We start from the raw sequence: 20,525 nt of genomic DNA on the forward strand, positions 1-20,525 counted from the left end.
GTGGCTGCACCGGCTTGCATTCCCACCAGCAGGGTAAGAGGGTTCCTCTTTCTCTGCATCCTCATTGACATTTGTTTTAAGAAACAAAACAGGAGCACAGGGATGGGATGGGAAGGGACGGAAAAATAAAGCAAGACGAAGTCAGAGAGGGAAACAAACCGTAAGAGACTCTTGACCACAGGAAATACACTGAGGGTTGCTGCAGGGGGGACAGGGTAACCGGGTGATGGGCACTAGGAGGGCACGTAACGTAATGAGCACTGGGTGTTAAATCCAACTGATGAACCACTGAACTCTGCCTCTGAAACTAATAATACACCGAATGTTAATTGACTTTAAATAAAAAAAAAAAAAACCTGTACCGATGTGTGCAGGGATCCCGGAAGTCATTCTTTGCCATATGCCTCCCTTCTCGCAGGGTTACGTGAAACCATCTGGATTGGTAGGTTAATGACCCTGTCCTTCAAGGCTTCCGTTAGCTCACGACCTTTGGTAATTCACCTCAACAAAGTTGGAAAGTTTTGTCCAGGTGTAACTTGAAACCCTTTGGATTCACTAACGATCTTCATCCCAAGGACTCCCATCCTAAGGAGTAGGTCTTTCCAATTGATGGCCACCATGTAGTCCATTCATTCCCATACCCTTTATCTCTCACGAATGGTAACATCATTGGTCATGGATAGTTAGTTCTTGTAGGTCCAAGAAAGTTATGGCGATCACATTTTCTGGAGCAAAAGAGTTGATGGTTTAGAATCATAGAAAACCTGAGGCTGGTATGAGACTCTCTCTCCGTGAGGGTTAGAACTTATCAGTATTACTATTGATATTTAAATTCATCTTTGGGGGGCAGCCCTGGTGGCTCAGTGGTTTAGCGCCACACCACCTTCAGCCCAGGGCCTGATTTCTGGAGACCCGGGTTCGAGTCCCACGTCGGGCTCCCTGCATGGAGCCTGCTTCTCCCTCCGCCTGTGTCTCTGCCTCTGTGTCTCTCATGAATGAATAAATAAAATCTTAAAACAAAAATTCATCTTTGGTTTTTGGGGCACCCGGGGTCATGATCCTGGGGGTCCCGGGATCGAGCCCTGCATCAGGCTCCCTGCTCAGCGGCGTGTCTGCTTCTCCCTCTCCGTCCACCTCCCCCCCCCCACACCCATCCCAAAATAAATATCTAAAAAAAAAAAAAATGAATTCATCTTTGGTTTTAATAGAGGAGTCCTCCACCAAATGTGTACAGAGCACCACTGTGGTCCGGGGCTCTGGGAGATACGGGGTTACGCCACGTAAGACATGGTTCCTGGCCTTGTAACTCCTGCTCTCCCTGATGCAAGTCCTTTGACACTACTTCAGGATTCAGTGTTTCTCACCGGGTGGCTGCGGCCCACAGGAATTTAGAAACAGAAAATTTGCTTGGACTGAAAATGCTGTTCTTCGCAAGCACCGTAGGCAGGCCCTCTACAGCGGGCCTCTGTGGAGTACCGGCCAGCCGCGCTTAGCGTCTTCCCTCCCCGGTGCTGCATGGTCCTTCACGAGGTCCTGCGGCGGCTACTTCCCCTTTACCTGTTGGACACTGGTTATCTTTTTAAAAAATACTACTCAGATTCTGCTTCTCCGTTTTAGAACTTCACACATTCCCTGTTGTCCCTGCATCAGGCTCAAACTCCTTGTTGTTGAACCGAGGCAGGCCACTGACCCCAAACCCTCCTCTCTGGCCCCCTTTCAGCTGCTTCCCTTCCCTTTGGCCTCTTCTGACCCCTCAGCCAGCTACGCCGAACCATCAGGCCCTTCTGTGTATTCAAAATGGCCTAAGACTTGTGGTCGAATACGGTTCAGTACGTGCCATTCCTGCCAATATTGTGCTTTGTGCTTTTCTGCTGAATGTCTTCGCTTGCTTCATCTGATAAACTCCACGCGTCCTTTGAAGCCCACGGCAAATGTCCTCTTTCCGTGTAGCTTTCCTGGCTCGCCCAGTGGAATTTGTGCCTCCTCCCACTGAGGCTCGCACCCTGGATGTGTTCTTCTCCCCGCGGAGCTTGGGGGGGGTCACCAGTCCACCCCGACACGATGCTGGCCCCGCCACGTGGCCCCCATGTCTTGCGCAGTCCTTAGTGTCACATGCCTGGTGAATGCTGGCTGCTGAAGGATACCTGCTTCCCTTATAAACTCGTGACTATAGTAAAGACACACATACGCGTGGTTTTAAAATTCTGATGTCATTTATTGGCACAAAAATTATTCAGATACAACATGGTGTCTAGAATGGCTACACTTGATACTTTGTGCATTTAGTTTAATATTTCTTTTGCTCAGAGCTCCCAGCAGGTACCAGACCTTCCCTCTCCGTCAGCAGCCGCAGGATGCAGGACGGCATTTCTGTTTCCAAGCCTTGCTCTAAACAGAGCGTTCCGACTGGCCGTGCTGGGGAAGGAAGGCTGCCGCGGGCCGCCCTACCGCTCCGTGGTCTTCGTGCACCTGCTCCGCCGAGGCTGCCCAGCCATCGGAAGAAACTCCCCTCCCAGCATTCGGGTCTTGGATTGAAGTGCCTAAGTCGCAGCGTCACAGGTGAGGCAGCGGACAGACGCCTTCCCCCATTTGGGCGGCCAGTGAGGTAATGCGATGGGTGCAAGTGACCACGTCAGCTTCTGATTCCGAACACGTGTCCGCCATGGTCCGAGGCTTCTTGGCCGTGCAGTTTGCTGTATCCTTGTCGAGAGGAATGACGAGGCCACTCTTCTATCAGCAACGCTTGTGGTGAGTTCTCTGATGAGTTAAGTCAAAACCCGTATTTCTAAGTTATGGATCTTCTGTTCCCCCGAATCAATGGCTTGATCTGCGTCGTATCACCGTGTTGACTGTCCTGGGAACCAAATCAAGCCTTGTGTTTCTGACAGTATATTCTTCAACAGCAGCTAGAGAGTTGGCTCAAACCAACCTTTAATATACAGTAGGTACTTTTCATTTACATCTCAAGATATTTAACAAAGTCGAACTCTCTGACCGTGGTTTCAGTTTAGTGGAAGCGTATTCCAAAGCACGAAAGCCTCAGGAGAAACGCTGTGGACAGGTCTGGGCCTCGCGTTACCAGAAAGGACACCTGAGAGGACGCAGAGAAAAGGATTATTTTACTAATTTGGGCTTTTTCAAAGCTTTTCACAGATACACTGACACTGGAGAGCCCAAGGTCTGACAACCCCGGGGACGACCCCTGAGATCTCCCTCGACTGTCGGACACACTCCTCACTTCTGGGGCTGAAGCCTGCTGCGGTCCCAGTCCCAGGAGGACGCTTCCCCGCCACACTCCCTCTCTCCCTAGCTTCAGGCGCGCCCCAGAGTGGTCCTCGCCCCAGAGTGGTCCTCGAGGTTACAATCCCAGATCACAGATCTGTCTTTGCATCTCTCCTCCTGTCGGCGATCTGTTCTCGGCCCCTCCCTCTTTCTCGGAATTGATGGCAAAAGTCCAAAGAGAGAATAGAATCCCTCGCCCTCCCGACAAAGGGGGACTCGCCTCTTTCCTAACCCATTTTTTAATGTAGTTTTATTTGGTGTTTGCCTTTGCACGTGCACCCACGTCTCTCAAGTTCCTCCCTTTTCAGGACCACGACCACCCCCCCTCACGGTGCCCCCAGACCCTTCCGGGCTCGCCGGGGCGGGGCACAGGTGGCATCTGCTCACCAGCCGATGTAGCACTGACACAGGTTCTCGTGGGATGTTGCCTGTTTGATGAGCAGCTCGACTTGTGTCGGGACATCCAGGGTTTCATCGTGAGAAAAGTCCCGCCCTAGGAAGGAGAAACACCGTTCTGCACCTGGCGTGGAACAAGGCCCTCGCCCGCTTCGCCAACCTGTGCCGCCCTCGTCAGTCTGTCCTCGTCTGTGGGAGTGAGCGCTGCATGGCCGCTGGAGGTTAGATTCACCCCACGCGACGTGAATGTGCGCATGTCCTCCTAACAGACTTGGTTCAAGGAGGCTACAGGCGGGGGTGGGCTGAGCTGGGGCGCTGAGCGCCGGGCTGTGGGGCCGCAGACTCCTTCGCCTCCCGCACCACCAGGCAGGTGGCGTCCACGCTGCCCTCCCACCGCCGGGCCCCCTCCACCTGGGGGCTCGCGCCATCCTGAGCACGTCACCTCCTGCCCCAAGCGTGCTCCTGGAGCAGATGCCCCCGGGCTCCGTGCAGGCCGTGTCCCGTCCCCCGCTGGCCCTCACTGTGGCGCAGGCCCTCCCCCATCCTGCTCTGCTCGGGACCCACCTCCCCGCTCACTGTCTGGACTCGGGTGTCAGGCGGCGCTCCAGGCACTGCATCTGCTGGCGGGGACACCCTCGGCCCTTCGCCTGTGACCCTGGGGACCCTCCGACCCCATGGCCTCCCGCCTCCCGGGGCTCCACTGGGTCGCTGACCCCCTGGCACCGCCCTTCAGACTTCCGCCCGCGTCCTCGCGGCCCCCTGAGCAGCCAGGCCCCCTCCCGCCTGGCGCCTCTCCGTCCTGAGACTCGTCCCTGCCGCGCTCGCCCTCCAGCCCCTTGGCCTGGCGCCCCTCGTCGGCCCCTCGGGTTTTACCTCCCGAAGCCCCGGAGGCCGCCTCCCTGGTCTAGTCAACTGTTCAGCCACAAATTTGGCAGCAGCATCCCCCATACCCCCCGTCCCCCCATCCAGAGGAGGCAGGATTCCCCAGGGCGAACCCCTCACACCCTCAAGCCCTCAGGGCCTACCCGCTGCCCTGAGAAGGGAAGGGGAGGCCCTGTGTGACCCGCCCCAGCCCTCAGAGGGAAAGCATGGTGCCCTGTGCTCCTCCCACCCACTCTCAGGGCAGCCAGGCTCGTCTGCTTTCAGACCATTTTTCTGGCCAGATCCCCTCCTACCACAGGGCCCTTGCACATGCTGGTTCCTTTATCTGCCCCTAATTATGTCCTCTTTCAGTTTTTAGCTCAAGGGTTGTTTCTGGGGAAGCCTTCCTGGAACTCCGGCCCTTAAATTCCCTTGCGACCAGCATCACGGCCCAGGCCCTTTCTTGTAACTAAGAGTCCCCGTTAGATGCTGACCCCACGAGGGCAGGCAGTCTGTTGCTCTTACCAGCGTGCGCTTGTAGGTGCTCAGTAAATACACCTCGACGTGTATTTTACAGCCCCAGTGCTGAGGCTTGGCATCCCACATCTCATGGGAGCCGCCTCCTGAGAGGCAATCCTCCAGACGGACACACAGAGAGGCCCGGGGTCCCACAGGACGCGGGACAGCTGGGGTCTTCACCCCCCGACTCCTGTCTCCCGTCACACCCCTGGTCTACAGGACAGGTCTTGTTCTCACCTCACGAGTACACATTCCTGTCCCCCCGCACGCTCGACTCCCTAACAGCCACCAAAGGGCAGGAGCGCCCGGGTTTGGTCAGGGTGGCTCCAGGATCAAGCCACGACGATGAGACGTTTCCCTGAATGTGGCTGACGTTGGACCCGAAAGAGCTTTACTCACCCCCGACTGCTAAAGCGAGAGAGGCAACATCACTCAAAGGAGTTCAGTGGCCGCGAGAATCCGAGCCCCCGGTGGCCGCAGGGCCGAGGCTTCGGGCCAGCAGCACTCCCTCACTCGGAGGGCAAGTCTCTCCAGGTTTATGTTCCTGTTCAGTGCACACACACTCACCAGTGAGCTTATCTCGAACCCTGTTAATTATCTGGATAGCTTTCTTATTTAGGGCCTCTGGCTTCACCAAACCGTCTCCAACTGGAAGACACAGAAGTAGAGACAACGGTCAGATCGGGTCGTCAGCACAGGTTCACCGGGTGCCCCTGCTCTTCTCCAATATTCACTTCTGTAACTGCCGAGTGAGTCTTCCCCCGCACCCGTCCGTGTTCGGGACCGAGCGAGTCCACAGGCCGGCCGCTCAAAGGCGGCTCTGTGGCTTCTCGCCGAAGCCTCCCGCGGGCGCTCGTCAGTGGTGCAGCTCCCCAGGGCGGACTTACTGAAAGAATGGATAGATTCCGGCACTGTGGTCCCTGTTTTCTTGTGGGCGGGTTCCCCGAGTTCCACACCATCCAAAATTTCTAGGAGAAAAAAGTCGATTGGCAGAACCGTCAGACAGCAAGAAGCCGCGGCTGCTGCGAGCGTTTGCTCTGCTTCCTCCCACGCTGAAGTCCCTCCAACACCCGCCCTGCCTCCGAGGGGGAGAGAGAGAGAGAACGCTCACTATGTGTCTTGGAGATCTTACATCTCCAAGGCACGAATTCTCAAGCAAACTGCATTTATAAGTGTTCTGACAGAGAGAACGGGAGCATGAACGAATCCCTGGCGACAAAATCCATCAAGACCAAAACTGACGACAGTGTAAGGAGGACTGGCTTTCAGCAGGTCATGACCAAGTGACACTCACGACCCAAGAGCTGTCCTTCGGAGGAATTTATACATCCTTTCTGCGCAGAAAGTCCTGGGGCTTTAAGGTCACCCTCCACTGACTGTGGCCTCCAGGGGAGAAGAGTCCAGAAGCAGAATATGAAGCTATTTACACCCTGCCCTTCTATACCACAGGCCTTCAGAATGGACCCAGGGGCGAAAGACTTTCATGAATTACCACTTGGAACCTAACTTTGGAGCCACAGGAGAACCAGCCAGGGGTAGCACGGTCTGGGGCCACCAGCACCAGCTGTCCTAGTTCCCCCGACACACCCCGATAGCACAGAGGAGTCCCCGATAATGCACTAACGAGGTGGGCCTGAGAACTAAACCCGCTAAGTCTCACATACTCTGGATGAGACCAGCCACTTGCACAAGGTACCCGGACACCGGGAGTAGTTCAGGCAGCGTTCACAAACCCTGTCGGGGTGTCCAGGCTCGAGTCCACACCTGTTCCCACAAGCCGAGACCTCAGTTTCCGGCCCAGGACACCCTCTTCCTTCTCCCCGATCCAGGAAGGCCAGCTTAAATCCCACCAGCCCAGGCGCTCCCTTCAACGACTGCCGTTCAGAGCGGCGCCCTCTTTCAGCCCCACGGCCTCTCCTGCCAGCCAAACTGCGAGCTGCTGTGTCACACAGTGGACCTCACCGTTCTCTTACTAGTTCATACACTATACAGTTTGGTCAATTCTGTGATGTGACCCTGTGCTTCCCCATGGCAATCTCTGTGAGTCACTTTCCTTCTGCACTAACCTTACACATTATTTGGCTTAGCTACGCAACTAGTTGCAAATGTTCCATGAATGTCTGTAGGGAATATTTACTTTTTTACACCTCAACAGTATTTCTCAACTTGTAGGATACTGTTACAGGTTATGAGGGAAAAAGCAATGGGCTGGGGAGGCCGGTGCAGGGTGTGTGTGAGGGAAATAAAGTTAAACCGCTTTACTCTAAGACCTTTGAGAGGTTCCATACACAGACCTGCTCTGGCTCCTGGAGGGGCATTACCTTCTGGGACCCTATGCTGTGGACGCACTCCTGGGGAGTGTTTCCTATGGCTTCCCGGCTCCTCCGCCAGCAGCGTGAATATACTCCTACTGCTTCCGCCATCCTATTCCCGAGCGGTTACCAATGCTCTAGGACCATAGTGAGATCTAATTAATTATCCTAGTCCCGACACCACTAAAGGGCATACTAAATACTGGCTAATATTCAGACATGCTTTTAATTGTGTTTTTTTTTTTTTTTAAATTTTTTTTTTTTTTATTTATTTATGACAGTCACAGAGAGAGAAGGAGAGAGAGGCAGAGACATAGGCATAGGGAGAAGCAGGCTCCATGCACCGGGAGCCCGATGTGGGATTCGATCCCGGGTCTCCAGGATCGCGCCCTGGGCCAAAGGCAGGCGCCAAACCGCTGCGCCACCCAGGGATCCCCTTAATTGTGTTTTTATAGAGAGATCAGGCTCGGATAGTTTGATCAAAATTTCTGAGCCTTAGGTACCCACTCCATCCTGAGGGGGATGAAATAAAACATGCGCTCAGGAAGTATTTCTAGACCGTCTTTCTGAAGTTAACTAAATGCTCATTAGATGCTATTTTGGCAGAATTGCTGCGGGACTGCAGCCCCGGTCAGAGCCTCTAGAAAACTCGTTTCCTTCCTTCCTTCACGTTTGGCATCTGTTACCGTCTCCGCTATGCCTCCTAATGGCAATCACAAAGCTCGCCCTGTTCAAGACACTCTGGATAGAAGAGGACAGAACCTGCAGGCCCCAGGGGATGGACCCACCTACTGACTGGCCAGCAGAGTAGGAATCTGTCCTTGTTCGGGACCGCTTGTTGCCTTTGGTATTTGCTAGGGGAAGAAACAAAGAGAGGATAAACAGCACTTCAGACTTTGACTTGAAAGAAGGTTGGTTGATACGGTATTTTCTTACAGCCATAAAAATACAAGTTTACTAAAGGCCAAAGCCCCTAAGAGAGAACCCAGGATGGATCACTCAGGAGTCAGTGGGTGAGCACTGGCAGGGGCGTCCAATCCTATGGGAGACTCTGTGTCGCTGAGCTGAGCTGAACTTGGACGCTGGGGACCAGAAAGCAGAAGGCGAGAGTGGGACTGACTGGCAGTGGATGAGACACGGGGCTCGGTCCCCCTCTTCTGAGGAGCAGCAGCAACCGGGAGACGGGGATGCCTCTTCCCCAGCACACAACTGCTTGTGTGTCCTGTCGAGATTCCAGCTTGCTACTCTACGTGAAATCCAAACACACACAAACCACCAGGGTTTATCCTGGAAGTACTGTAATTAATATCAATGGATGATTGGTGTGTTTTGTTCTAAGTAATAAGAAAAAAGTCTTGAAATTCATTTCTAGCCACTGGAACAGCTCTGTGAACACGTAACGCAACAGCCCAGTAATACAGCTCAGGTTCCAAGGTTAGTGAAATGTTCGGATATTTCCCGTTTGGAGGCCCAGGCCCTCTCTGATACTCACTGTCCATCAGCCTCCAGTTCAGCAAGGGGTCGTAGACAAAGGCTTCCAGCACGGCCATGACGCTGTCCTTGTGTTCCCGAAGCACCTCCATCACCGTGTGGCACGTGATTCTGTAGTTGCCGTCCAGACCCGTAACCTGCAGGGCCCGAGCCAGTCACACAGAGGTCAACCGCCCCCGCCCTGCCCCTTACGGCCTCAGGACCAGAAGCAAGTTGAGAGGGTCTGTCACCCGCACTAAGGAAGCAGACACAGGCCATTACTGATGTATCAGGCCAGGAATGTGGTCGGAGCCAGGGGTCAGGTCAGGCCTGGGATACGTAGGACACAAGGTCTGACGTGAAGGACGGTGAGACTCTCCAAGGTCGATCGTTTCTAACACAATGAAAATACCAGGAAACAACCAGAGAACTAACCCAGGCGTTCAGGGGAACTGCTGAGACCCGGCAAGCCAGTCTGTGCAGAGCCGGTGCTGACCGTATTGGTCCCACTCCAAAGCCCTTATTCCCAGATCCGCTCACCTCCATAGCATTGGTCAGCATTCTCGTTAGTCTAAATGGAATCTTCTCTGGGAATTTCTCTCTGGTCATAGCAACCTGTGGGGAAATGAAAGAGAAAAAGCAAGGCCAATGACTAGATGGTTTTCTCAACTTTCTTTTTTTTCCTTTGTTATTTTATTTATTTTTTCCCAGGCTAGATTGTTTCCTTTAACTAAAGCCAACAGAGGGCAGGTAGCTTTTCTTTGTATTGATTTCATTTGGGGCACAGAAATGAAGTAGCTTTAGTTTAGGGAGGGGACTTGTCACGGGGATTTAAAAAATTACTAAAAAAAAGAGAGAGACACACACACATACAAAGGGACAGAGGGAACAAAGAAAAAGGATAAATGTACATCACACCAGGGCTCTGGCCAGCAGGCTAATTCAGGGATGAAGATTCCTCCGCTCAGAAGGTGTGTGGACAGCGGCCCTCACCGTAAAAGGGGTTAGAGTCCAATGAGAGCAAGTATCAACGAGCATGAATTTCACTTCTGAGGTTGACTTTTTTTAAATTTTTTTAATTTATTTATGATAGTCACAGAGAGAGAGGGAGAGAGAGAGAGGGGCAGAGACACAGGCAGAGGGAGAAGCAGGCTCCATGCACCGGGAGCCCGATGTGGGATTCGATCCCGGGTCTCCAGGATCGTGCCCTGGGCCAAAGGCAGGCGCCAAATCGCTGTGCCACCCAGGGATCCCCTGAGGTTGACTTTTTGTTGCTTTGGTAGGAGAGGCAGGGGTCAGGACAGTGCTTGTGGAACTCAAATTTGCCTGAAAGGTCAGACCGCCAAAGTGTGACTGGAAAGGTGAGCTCTCCGTGGTGTTCTGGAATACGTGCTCACCTCAAAGCAGTCCCCAAAGTCGATGTGCAGGATCTTCCCACTCAGCCGGTCCAGCATCAGATTGGATGGGTGTCTGGGAAACAGAAGAGAGACCGTGGAGGGGTCACTAGAGCAGCACTGATGAATAAATCAACAAGGACATGATACTCCAGGGCCCCATCCGCAGGCCAAAGCCAGCACCCCACCTGCGGGACACAGCCCTGCCTATTTGCCACGTGTTGTCTTAGGCTGCTTTGGTGCTACAAGTGGACGTGAGTAGCTGTGCCACAACACCATATGGCCAGCAAAGCCTAAATTATTTCTTATCTGGCCCTTTACAGAGAAGTTTGCTGATCCCCGCTCCAGGTCTGAAATAAAGATTCATCTGTGTGAATCACAAGTTGCATTCCTGAGTGTCTGGTCGTAAGGTAAGTCCTGTCTGGTGGTGCTGGGATCTCAGGGTGACAAGGCTCTATCTTTACCCTCAGCACCCATCACAGGGTCCCATCTCCTGAGCCCCCAGGCCCATGTAGGAAGGGTCACCTGGCTTTTGTCATTAGGAATTCTCCTGGCTCTTTTTAAAAACAAGGATTCATTGTTTTTGTGGGAAAAAATTATCTTTACTCTCAAATAACTGCACAAGACATGATCCCAGGAGAAAGGGTAGACATCAAGAAATTAATTTTTCAAAGACTTCTGGAGAGTCCATTTCTGAAATATTAACTATTTTTCTAGTCAGTACATGTGGATAAAATGTATTATGCAGAAATAATAGAAGGATCTACATTGGTTGCTTTCAATTTCAGAAACAGAATTATTTATCTCAGCACAGTGATGACTGATAAATGTTTATTGACTCAGTAAAAAAATCAATTAGATTCTTTTTTTAAAGTAAGCTCCGTGTGGGGCTTGAACTCACAACTCTGAGATCAAGAATCGTATGCTCTATCGACTGTGCCAGCCAGGAGCCCCTGATTGTGGTTTTTAACATATTAAACCAGCCTAGGGAGAAAAAAGTGCCTTAGAACTAAGGTTTTTCTTCTCTTTAGTTTGCTGTGCTATTCTGTTGTGTGGATAATAAAAAAAACACTAAAGCTGATGCTGAAAATAAGACCTGAAGGTATAAAATACAATTATTTTCCAAATGGTCATAAATCTTAGTAGGAAATAAAAGGAAATTGTTTAAGAAAGGTACAATGCAGAAAAAGACTTCGAAAACAAAATCAATTTACTCACCTATCTCCCAGGCCCAAAATATACCCAACCATGGACATGACCGCTAAAGAGCGGGTGTAGTTGGTTCTTCGGTCAAACCATACCTGGAACACAGGCGTGCACATGAGCCGGGGCTCTGGACGCTAAGTAGCTTCAACATAATTACACCTCAATCAGTTGTTTCTTACGTTCCATCAAGTAGCCAATTAATAACATAAAGTGGAATAAAGATCTCATTTATAATTGGAACAACAATAAACTATGCTTGGAATAAACTTAGAGATATACAGAACCTAGATGAATAAAAAAAATTAACCTTTGCTAAGGAATATAAAAACCCAAGTAAATGAAAATATCATAAAAATGTAAAAACCTCCCAAATTATTTGATACACTGAATGTGATTTTCCTCTTAAAATTCCGTAGTACTTTTTTGGGGGACCATGACAGAATGATCCCAAAATTTATTTGGAAGAAGAAAAAATTGAAATAGCCAATGAAAAGAGACTTTTTTTTTAAAAAAAGATTTTATTTATTCATGAGAGACAGAGAGAGAGAGAGAGAGAGAGAGAGGCAGAGACACAGGCAGAGGGAGAAGCAGGCTCCATGCAGGGAGCCCGACGTGGGACTTGATCCCAGGTCTCCAGGATCAGGCCCTGGGCTGAAGGCGGCGCTAAACCACTGAGCCACCTGGGCTGCCTGAAAAGAGACTTTTTTTTTTTTTAAGACTTATTTTTTTTAATAAGTCTTTTTTTTTTAATTTTATTTATTTATGATAGTCACACAGAGAGAGAGAGAGAGAGAGACACAGGCAGAGGGAGAAGCAGGCTCCATGCACCGGGAGCCCGACGTGGGATTCGATCCCGGGTCTCCAGGATCGCGCCCTGGGCCAAAGGCAGGCGCTAAACCACTGCGCCACCCAGGGATCCCGAAAAGAGACTTTTTATTAATAGTTGCATTAATAGTATGGGACTTGAGGAAAAACAGGCTTTAGAGAGATTAATGAAATAAAACAGAAGCTCCAGAAAGAATCCAATGGCATAAAAATATTTTTCGAGCAGTCTGGGTGGCTCAGCAGTTTAGTGCCGCCTTCAGCTCAGGGCGTGATCCTGGGGTCCTGAGATCGAGTCCCACGTCAGGCTCCCTGCCATGGAGCCAGCTTCTCCCTCTGCCTGTGTCTCTGCTTTTCTCTCTCTCTCTCTCTCTTTCTCTCTCTCTGCCTCTCATGAATAAATAAATAAGATGTTAAGGAAAAAAAAAAAGAATAATGGTCTCTCTTAAACAGCAGAGAAAGGATGGATTATTTGGTGGATACTGTGGTGTTGGCTCAAAAAAATTTTTAAAAAAATCTTAAATCCTGAATTGAGCCAAGGATTTAAATGGAAATACAGATTTTATAATCAGTACAAGAAAATGAATGTAAAAAGATATATAACCTTGAGGTGGGGAGGGCCTTTCCAAAAACAAAAATCCCAAGCCAAGAAACACACCATAACAAAATCAAAAAGACAAAGAAGCAGGAAATTTCTAACATATATGAAAAAGATTTAATATCCTTAGTATAAAATCAGCTCAAATACTATCGTAAGAAACAGGAGAAACATGAATTTACTAAATCTGTATCTGCTAAACCGCATGGCTCACCCGCCTAATTTCTGTCATAGAAGACTGCACATAACCTACAGCTAGTGGTCGCAAAGAAGAGTCCAGCAACAAACGCCCGTGAACAAACACAAAAGCCAGTCCCGCTAGGAGCGAGGGGGCCCGAGGGCAGAGGGGTGCACGTACCTCGGAGCTAGGGCTTTTCAGCCACAGCAGCTTGGCCAGGTCGTCCCCGGCTGTGTTGTTGACGGCGTGCTCAAACACCTCCACCTTCTGCATCAGCGTCAGGTGATCGTAGTCCGGAGCCATCTGCATCAGGACACAGCATTCTGAGAGCAGCCCCAGCCTAGCAGCTTGACCCCAGGAAGAGGCGCCGCTCTGGGCCCGGGCACAGCTGGGTTCTGATGGCACCACCCGAGTCCAAAGGAAAAGGAAGTAGGAATGGCGCGAAAGGAAAAAAACGGGTGTGTGGCCCCTCGAACCTGCTGACCACGGGAAGTGCCAGGGGCTCCGCGTAAGTCAGCAGGGCCCACCCGAGCACAGGCCGGCGTACAGCCTGCTGGTATGAATGAGAGCCCTGGAGGCATCAGGGTTCTGAGTAACAAACCAGTCTCTTTCTTAGGACCTGCCTACCTACTAACGTCATTTCCTCGTGTGACCAGTGCCCTGCATACATTAGGTGTTTGGTCCACACACGCTGCTTGATAAACAATACCGTCCAGTCTCCCCTCGAATGCTGAAAACCCAATTTCTGGGCCTTAGGGTTCTGTGTCTCAGAGGTGATCTGCTTTAGGACTCACTTCCTTGAAACTCCTTCCGTAGACAATTCTCCCTAACAGATTCTTCGGTGTTGTACACACAGAAGAACGACGAGCAGCTGCGTTCAGATTTCTCAACTTGGGAGTTGGGGTTAAGGCACTGGGTTTGGCAGCCTCATCACATACCCGCAACATGATGCGATGCTCGATGTTGAGAAGGATCTTCTTTTTCTCTCTGTAGTCCCGGATGAGGGCGTGCAGCGTGTCGCAGTGGGGGACCCAGCCAATGAGGCCCGAGTTGGTTGATAAGGGGATGACAGCGTATCTCTGGATGCTGGGGTTATGGGACAGGAAACAGGCCCACTCAGCACACACGGAAGCGGGTTGCAGGACGCCCCCTGCACAGGGCTGAGCACCACCAGCCTCCTCAACCTGCCTGATGAACTCACAGCCCTGGGGGAGCAGCCTCGTGATGATTTCTAAGCCAAAACAACCTCCCAGCATAATACCCACGTTCTTAACAGGAAGAGGAGGAAGGGAGCAGGGTGGACGGGAAAAGTGAAACACCCCAGTTGCGCAGCATCTCTAGTCTAGTGGCCATGGGCTGTTCCATTCCAGACCCTCTCTCTGGTGGCTGCTTCAGGCATTTCCCTAGAAAGTACGCTCAAAGTATGGATGATTCCTCTTGTTGTGTCTGACACCTTGGCTACTGACGACTTCCTGTCAGGTACGTTCGTCTATAGCCGATTTCGTGAAGGGACGTGAGCACATGGATGGGAAGTAAGGAAACCCTAGAAGACGCGTCAGATCGCTGCCCACCCCCACGCAGCACCGCGTCCTGGATACCTGAGGTTCTTGCGAAGAGACGTTGGGTCATTGGCCAGAAGGGTGTTCACCAGGCCGAAGAGCTGCATCACCCGCTCGTCCTGCCGCAGGTCTTCGTGGCCCTTCAGGAGGAAAACAAACTCATGCCCGTTGCTGCCTGTGAGGAAGGTGGGAGCAGTTAGCACAACCAGCCCGGTACCCACAAGCTCCCAGAGACTACACATTCCCTACCCGGCCCTATTTCCGCACAAATGCAAGGAAGTTCCCTAGAACTGATGCAAAGAACAGCCCTGCTCTTGATGGTTCCCAATGAAATGTCAAATTAAAAACAAATGCAATAAAAAACAGTCCTGTCGAGGGCCCCCGGGGAGCTGAGGCGGGTAAGCGCCTGCCTTCCGCTGAGGTCATGGTCCCGGGTCCCGGGTCCGAGGATGGAGCCCTGAGAGGAACTCCAAGCAGGGAGTCTGTCTCTCTGTCTCCCTCTGCTCCCCTGCCTGTGCGCTCCTTCTGTCTCAAGTAAATAAATACAATCTTCAAAAAATAATGAAATAAAAACAGCTCTTTGACATCAGGCGTGAGTGTGCACAGGGAGGCCATTCTGTATGCTCCCTCACAAGCCACTGTCTGCCCTTCTCGGTCTTGCTGGGGCCTGTGCAGCCTGAGCCCTAGAGACCGGGTCGCCCACCTTCCCAGCTGGGCCAATGGGGACACTGGCGGGAGGGAGGTCAGAGGGTGGGAGAGGGAGAGGCCAAGGGTTTGCCCCTGACAGCCGGCCGGGCTCCCGTTCTAGAAGGTAGCAGTGTCCCCCGATCCGGGCTGTACTTCTGGCGATGGCCTCTTTCCAGGTCGTGTGCTCTCAACAGGCTCCCCGGCCTTTCGGGCCAGGCGGGGGCGTGAGTCACAGCTTCCCACTGTGGGCTCTCTCGACTCTGTTCACAGCTTCCCTGGGAACAGGTCCTTCATCCGGGTCTCTGAGCAAATACCATGGAGAGCCCGACTGACCCGTGTGTTCGTCCCAGGAGACGCCGGCCCACGGAGAGGCGGTCACCTGCGCCACGACAAACCGTGCTGAGGGACTACTGCATTTAAGACGCATGAGCCGTACGAGAGGGGAGAGCCCTCAAAGGGCCGCCAGGGCATCTGGACGTCCTGCAACTGCCCAGGTGCTCACGGAGCTCACCGTGAGAACCCATTTGCACATCAGTTTGTTTCTCTTACACAGTCATTTCCCACAGAGAGATACCCTGACGGTAAAAGAGAACATTCAAGAGCCCAGGAGCCCTTTCTTCAGCCCTGCTTGTCACCTGCCACACCTGCTGTACCACGTCAGTCCCCCCCAGTGCCTGCCGCCCCAGCTGCCCAGGCTGCATGCCCTGCACGGCAGTGAGGCTTCCCATAAGCACGCACAACGGTCCGAGCACCAGGAGTCCGGAGGAGGATGCACGGACCTCTATTTCCCTCTCCACGGACACAGGAGAGGACACGTACGAACGTCGAGCCGTGATTTCAGAAAAGTGGGGAGAGGTTCAGCCAGGGTGGGAGGGAGACGCAGGGGGCGGAAGCACACGCGTCCTTACCCATGAGCGTCAGCTTCCGGGGCCTCTGCTTGGAGGTGATGACCTGCAGGGACGGCGCTATGGACTGAATGCGAATGATGGGCTGGTTGGGGTCGTACGTTCCTGGCACGGCCAACTCAAGGTCCCGGCACATCAGAAGTTTGGGGGAAACATACTGCAGTTCCAGGGAGGTGAGCTGTGGATAATTACCACGGGCGTCAGCTTTCTGCCTCCAGGGAGGAGTGCAAATGCAGCCTAGGTCCTTCTCAATGGATTGCTAGTGGCAGTGTCTTAGCCCCACGTCTGCAGACAGCAGTGAGACCAGGTGCTTCGCAGTGAGGGCTGGGACGCTCACAGCAAGAGAAGGGGCGATGACAGTTAATGCTGCTAGAACCGGACGTTCCTACCTGAGGCAGCTGCTTGGAGATCCGCCTGAACACGTGGTAATAGAGGTCCCAGGCCTGGGTGAGGTCCTTGACGTTCCCGGATTTCATGTACTTCCTGCACCACTCCTGGGCCTCCATTAAGTCTCGACCATATGCCTGCGGGAAGGCAGGGTGCAGACTCAGCCGCAGGTGACGCCCACGCACACAGCACAACTGCTCGGGCACGCGCTGCGGCCGGCCCGACTCTGGCCCTCAGCCAGGCTCAGCAAGGGTGCAGCCCAGGCCTGGAGGCCCCCGCCTCAGGACGGCTCCCGGGCGCGGTAAGGAGAGGCCAGACGACCTCGGGAAGAACCTTGTGGTTTTCCAGGGAAAGCCTTGGAGGGTTCTCGTAAGCTGGTGACAACGAAACTGCTGGGGTTTTTATGCTCTGCGACCTCCGTCAGAGCACGTCTTACTCAAGTCAGCACGAGGGCCGGGGGAAAGGGGCCTGGTACGGGCTTTGGGTCATGCCACGCCGTGCTTTCCTATCCCATACCTGATTAAAAGATGTTTCCTTCAGAGTCTGGGGGCCCCGTTCCATCATAGCATGCAGGGGCTCCAGCACCTCAAACATGCCTTTCACGTTCCTCTCCCCAAAGTACAAACGCGACGCTTCTTCCAGGCCTTCGTGCCACATCTCGTGCCAGAGGATGGCCACGCGGATGAGCTCCTCACTCACCTGGACCAAAGTGGGGAGGGAGGGAAGGCGGACGATGAGCCCCCTCAGAAAGGCCCGTCTTGGAGACAGGAGCACCGTTGTGAGGAAGAGTCTCCCTGAAGACGTCGGCTAGGTGGTGGGTCGGCAAAGCCCCGCACTGCCCCCCGCCTCACCATCATGGCCTGCTGGACCAGGGTGTTGCTGTGCTCGCACATGTTCTTCAGAATCTTGTTGGCTGCGTTGTGGCGGGCCGTCGTGGTGGATTTAGAGGCCACGGTCAGGGGGTAGATGAGGGCCTGGGGCGGACACAGAAGGAACCCTCGCACACTCTCCCTCTTGGGAGGACAAGAGAGGTGGAGAGGGTGCTGCGGACGCTCATTTGAGGCCACCCGGCCGGGGCCACCCAATCTTGGGGTGGGTGGGGGCTCCTTCTCTTGAGGAAAGCCCCCGGGCCGGGGCCTGGCAGCTGGACAGACGGGATGCCTGGCTCCTCGTTCCTGCACTGTGTCTCGAGAGCAGCTCTAGGGAAGGCTGCGATCCGGATCAAGAGGATCCGGATCCGCGGTTTGAGGAGAAACTGCCCCGGGGGCCCACATACCTGGGGGTGGTACCGGCCAATGTCTGTGAGAAGCTGGTGAATGAGGCGGCCCACCAAGGGCCGAGGCGTATCGATTCTCGCAATGAGCTGAGGTATAACCTGGCAATCGGAGAGACACGGTACGCGGCGCGTGAGATGCAGAAACAACTAGTTACTCTTCTGGGCAACGACCCGCTCTTGAAACTTGTTTGTGGGAGATGCTGTTAAGCTCTGAAACGGGTCACTCCCTTCAGTTCTCTGGGAGAAACTAAAGAAGATACGGGGTCTCGACCTTGGGACTGAGCCCCCTCTTCCCACTGTTCACCAAACACCGCGTGATCCCAGGGGGAGACAGAGCAGGGGGGAGACCCGAGCCAGCCTCACCTGTAACCAGGTGTCAATCTGGATCGCTTTCACCCCCTCCACCAAGGCTTCGTTTACATCTGGCCAGTGACCATAGTCAAACCATAAGGTGAGGACTCTGGAGAAGAAAAATGAGAAAAATCACAGAAAATTTACTTTCTCACTTTTGTCTGTTTGGTTTTTTAAGACTTGAAACAAGACTAATCGGTGAAGGGGAATCTGGGTGGCTCAGCTGCTTGGGCGCCCAACCCTTGATTTTGGCTCAGGATCTTAGGGTCCTGGGATCAAACCCAGAGATGGGCTCCACGCTCAGTGTGAGTTTGAGCTTCTCTCCCCACGCCCCCCCTCCCCCCCCTCACTCTTTGTCTCAAATAAATAAATCTGTTAAAAAAAAAAAAAAAAAAAAGAAAAGGAGTAACTGGCAGGGCCTCAAATCAGTGGTTTCCCCGCCCCAGACACGGTTCCCCCGTCTGGTGTCAGGACACTGGTTGGCGATGGTCGTTAGTACTTGGCTCAACACAAGGAGGAGCATCCCAAGTGAAGGCTTATTCTATTCGAGATAATAGAGGGATCAGCGTGGCGTGAGCTCAGAAATCTCACAGATGAGCCCAGGGACGGTCCAGGGATAATGTTTGCACATACAGAAAGCCATCTGTGGACCCGTGGCAACGGGGCAAACGTAGGACTTGGCTGTCCTAGTCACCCCGTCGTCTGCCGACCGGTCAGTCTGTGCCCTTTGTGTCGGCCTAAGTGGCCTCTAAAAGCGAAGGGGATCCCAGCACGACTGCCACAAACAGCTGCGCCGCCTCCTGCAGAGCCGAGCGCACTCCGAGCGAGCGTCTCAGGCCACGCCTCCCCCTCGGCCTTGGCAGGTGCAGGCTGCTCAGCGGCTACACGGGGACGTGCTCATCGGGTGGGGAAGCAGAAGGGGACGCCGCGGTATTCTCTGTTCCGCTGAGCGCACGGCCTGGCGGGGGCCCCGCCCTCCTCTGATACCTCAGTGTGTCCTGGAGGTTGTTGCCTCGTGACAAGGAGATGGAACGGAAGAAGCCCTGGACGGCGGGGACCGTGTACATCAAGAGGGTCTTGGACAAATCCTGTTGGAACACACACGCCTGCCTTAGTGTTCTCAGCTGCCAAAGGGGCCTGACAGCACACTAACTGTCCCCGCCCTCAGAGATGCGACAAGGTTAAAGCAGTTACTGCGCCAGAAGCCTCTGGATTAGCAGCTGGCACGTAGCAGGCTCGCAGGAAATGCCAGCTGTGTCACGGTCCCTATCAGCGCGGGCTCGTGGTGGCTTCCTAAGCGGGCTGAGGCTGAACACGCGGCTCCCCGGGCCTGCTGGCCGCCCCGGTGCACTGAACAGACAACCGGAGGGGAGGGGGCCGCACGGGCAGAGGACGGATCCCGGATCCCGCGGGCCTCCGTTCTCAGGAGGAGCTGCACATGTGCACGGCCACCCACGCGCACGCAGGTGCAGGCTTTATGGGGATGACCTCATTCTTGTGGGAAGAAGGACCAGAAACTCAGTCTGCAGCTCGGGGGCTAGAGCCGCGCCTCAAACAAACACACGCGCGGAAGCTCCGTCTCCAACAGCGCCGGGTGGCAGAGAGGCCACGCCGTCCGCCTCGTGGGGCCCCTCAGGGTGAAGCCCAGGCTCCTCCAGCGCCTTCCGCTCCTCGGAGCGCCTGCTGCCCCGCTCAGTCCTCGCTGGGGGAGGAGGGGAGGGTACCTCAGTGACCTTCTTCTGCAGAGGAGACGGGGTGGGGCTGTTCTCGGTGCTCTCGGCCTCACTCTCGCTGTTGCTGCCCTCGGTGCTGGTGGCCGTGGCCGTGGCCGCTGTGGTGGCGGCGGTGGTCGTGCTGGTGATGTTGGCCCCGCTGGCGTGACGCAGCTTCTTCTTCTCGTCCCGGGCTTGGTTCTGGTGTTTGTAGTGCAGCACAGCTTCAAAGTTCATCACCGCCCACGCGTGCCAGGCCTGGTGGGGCGAGAGTCGAGGACGAGGAGGCTTGAGCGCCAAGGCCGTTAGGAGCACGAGGCCGAGGCCGAGGAGGGGCGCGGGGACTGCCCTTCTCAGTGGCCAGCAGAGCAGAGCCTCCCTCCACTGGAACCCTCGGGGGCGGGGCCCTTTCCTAGGTTCAGCCTGACTCGTTCACGAGGCCCTTAGGGCCTCAGGACTGCGGCGAGGGCGGCCGGGGCGGGGCACCCGAGAGGAGCGAGCCAGGCCCTTGCCTCGGGGCCCTTGTGGTCTGCGGGGCAGGGGGCCCGCGACCCGAGGGCAGGCACATGTGAGGGGCAACGGGAGACGGACGCTGGGCAGCCCAGGGTCA

General features: G+C 53.9%; 1 protein-coding gene across 2 annotated transcripts in view; it reads right to left on the reverse strand.

Moving 5' to 3' along the window:
• Positions 1-2,194: 2,194 nt before the first annotated feature.
• Positions 2,195-20,525, reverse strand: part of MTOR (mechanistic target of rapamycin kinase) — a 121,628-nt gene continuing 103,297 nt past the window's right edge. For both annotated transcript variants that reach the window (XM_055330970.1, XM_055330971.1), the window contains 20 exons: positions 19,928-20,173; positions 19,191-19,291; positions 18,216-18,312; positions 17,853-17,951; positions 17,428-17,550; positions 17,093-17,275; positions 16,579-16,713; positions 16,193-16,367; positions 14,637-14,772; positions 13,977-14,124; positions 13,219-13,341; positions 11,453-11,535; positions 10,238-10,310; positions 9,381-9,455; positions 8,863-8,998; positions 8,159-8,224; positions 5,946-6,026; positions 5,626-5,706; positions 3,670-3,775; positions 2,195-3,091 (listed from right to left, as the gene is read on the reverse strand). In XM_055330970.1, the coding sequence (XP_055186945.1) occupies positions 3,076-3,091; positions 3,670-3,775; positions 5,626-5,706; positions 5,946-6,026; positions 8,159-8,224; positions 8,863-8,998; positions 9,381-9,455; positions 10,238-10,310; positions 11,453-11,535; positions 13,219-13,341; positions 13,977-14,124; positions 14,637-14,772; positions 16,193-16,367; positions 16,579-16,713; positions 17,093-17,275; positions 17,428-17,550; positions 17,853-17,951; positions 18,216-18,312; positions 19,191-19,291; positions 19,928-20,173 (2,283 nt within the window). In that variant the 3' untranslated portion in view covers positions 2,195-3,075. The remainder of the gene's footprint in view (positions 3,092-3,669; positions 3,776-5,625; positions 5,707-5,945; positions 6,027-8,158; positions 8,225-8,862; positions 8,999-9,380; positions 9,456-10,237; positions 10,311-11,452; positions 11,536-13,218; positions 13,342-13,976; positions 14,125-14,636; positions 14,773-16,192; positions 16,368-16,578; positions 16,714-17,092; positions 17,276-17,427; positions 17,551-17,852; positions 17,952-18,215; positions 18,313-19,190; positions 19,292-19,927; positions 20,174-20,525) is intronic.

Source organism: Nyctereutes procyonoides, unplaced genomic scaffold (assembly GCF_905146905.1).
Source record: "Nyctereutes procyonoides isolate TBG_1078 unplaced genomic scaffold, NYPRO_anot_genome, whole genome shotgun sequence".
Lineage (NCBI taxonomy): Eukaryota > Metazoa > Chordata > Mammalia > Carnivora > Canidae > Nyctereutes > Nyctereutes procyonoides.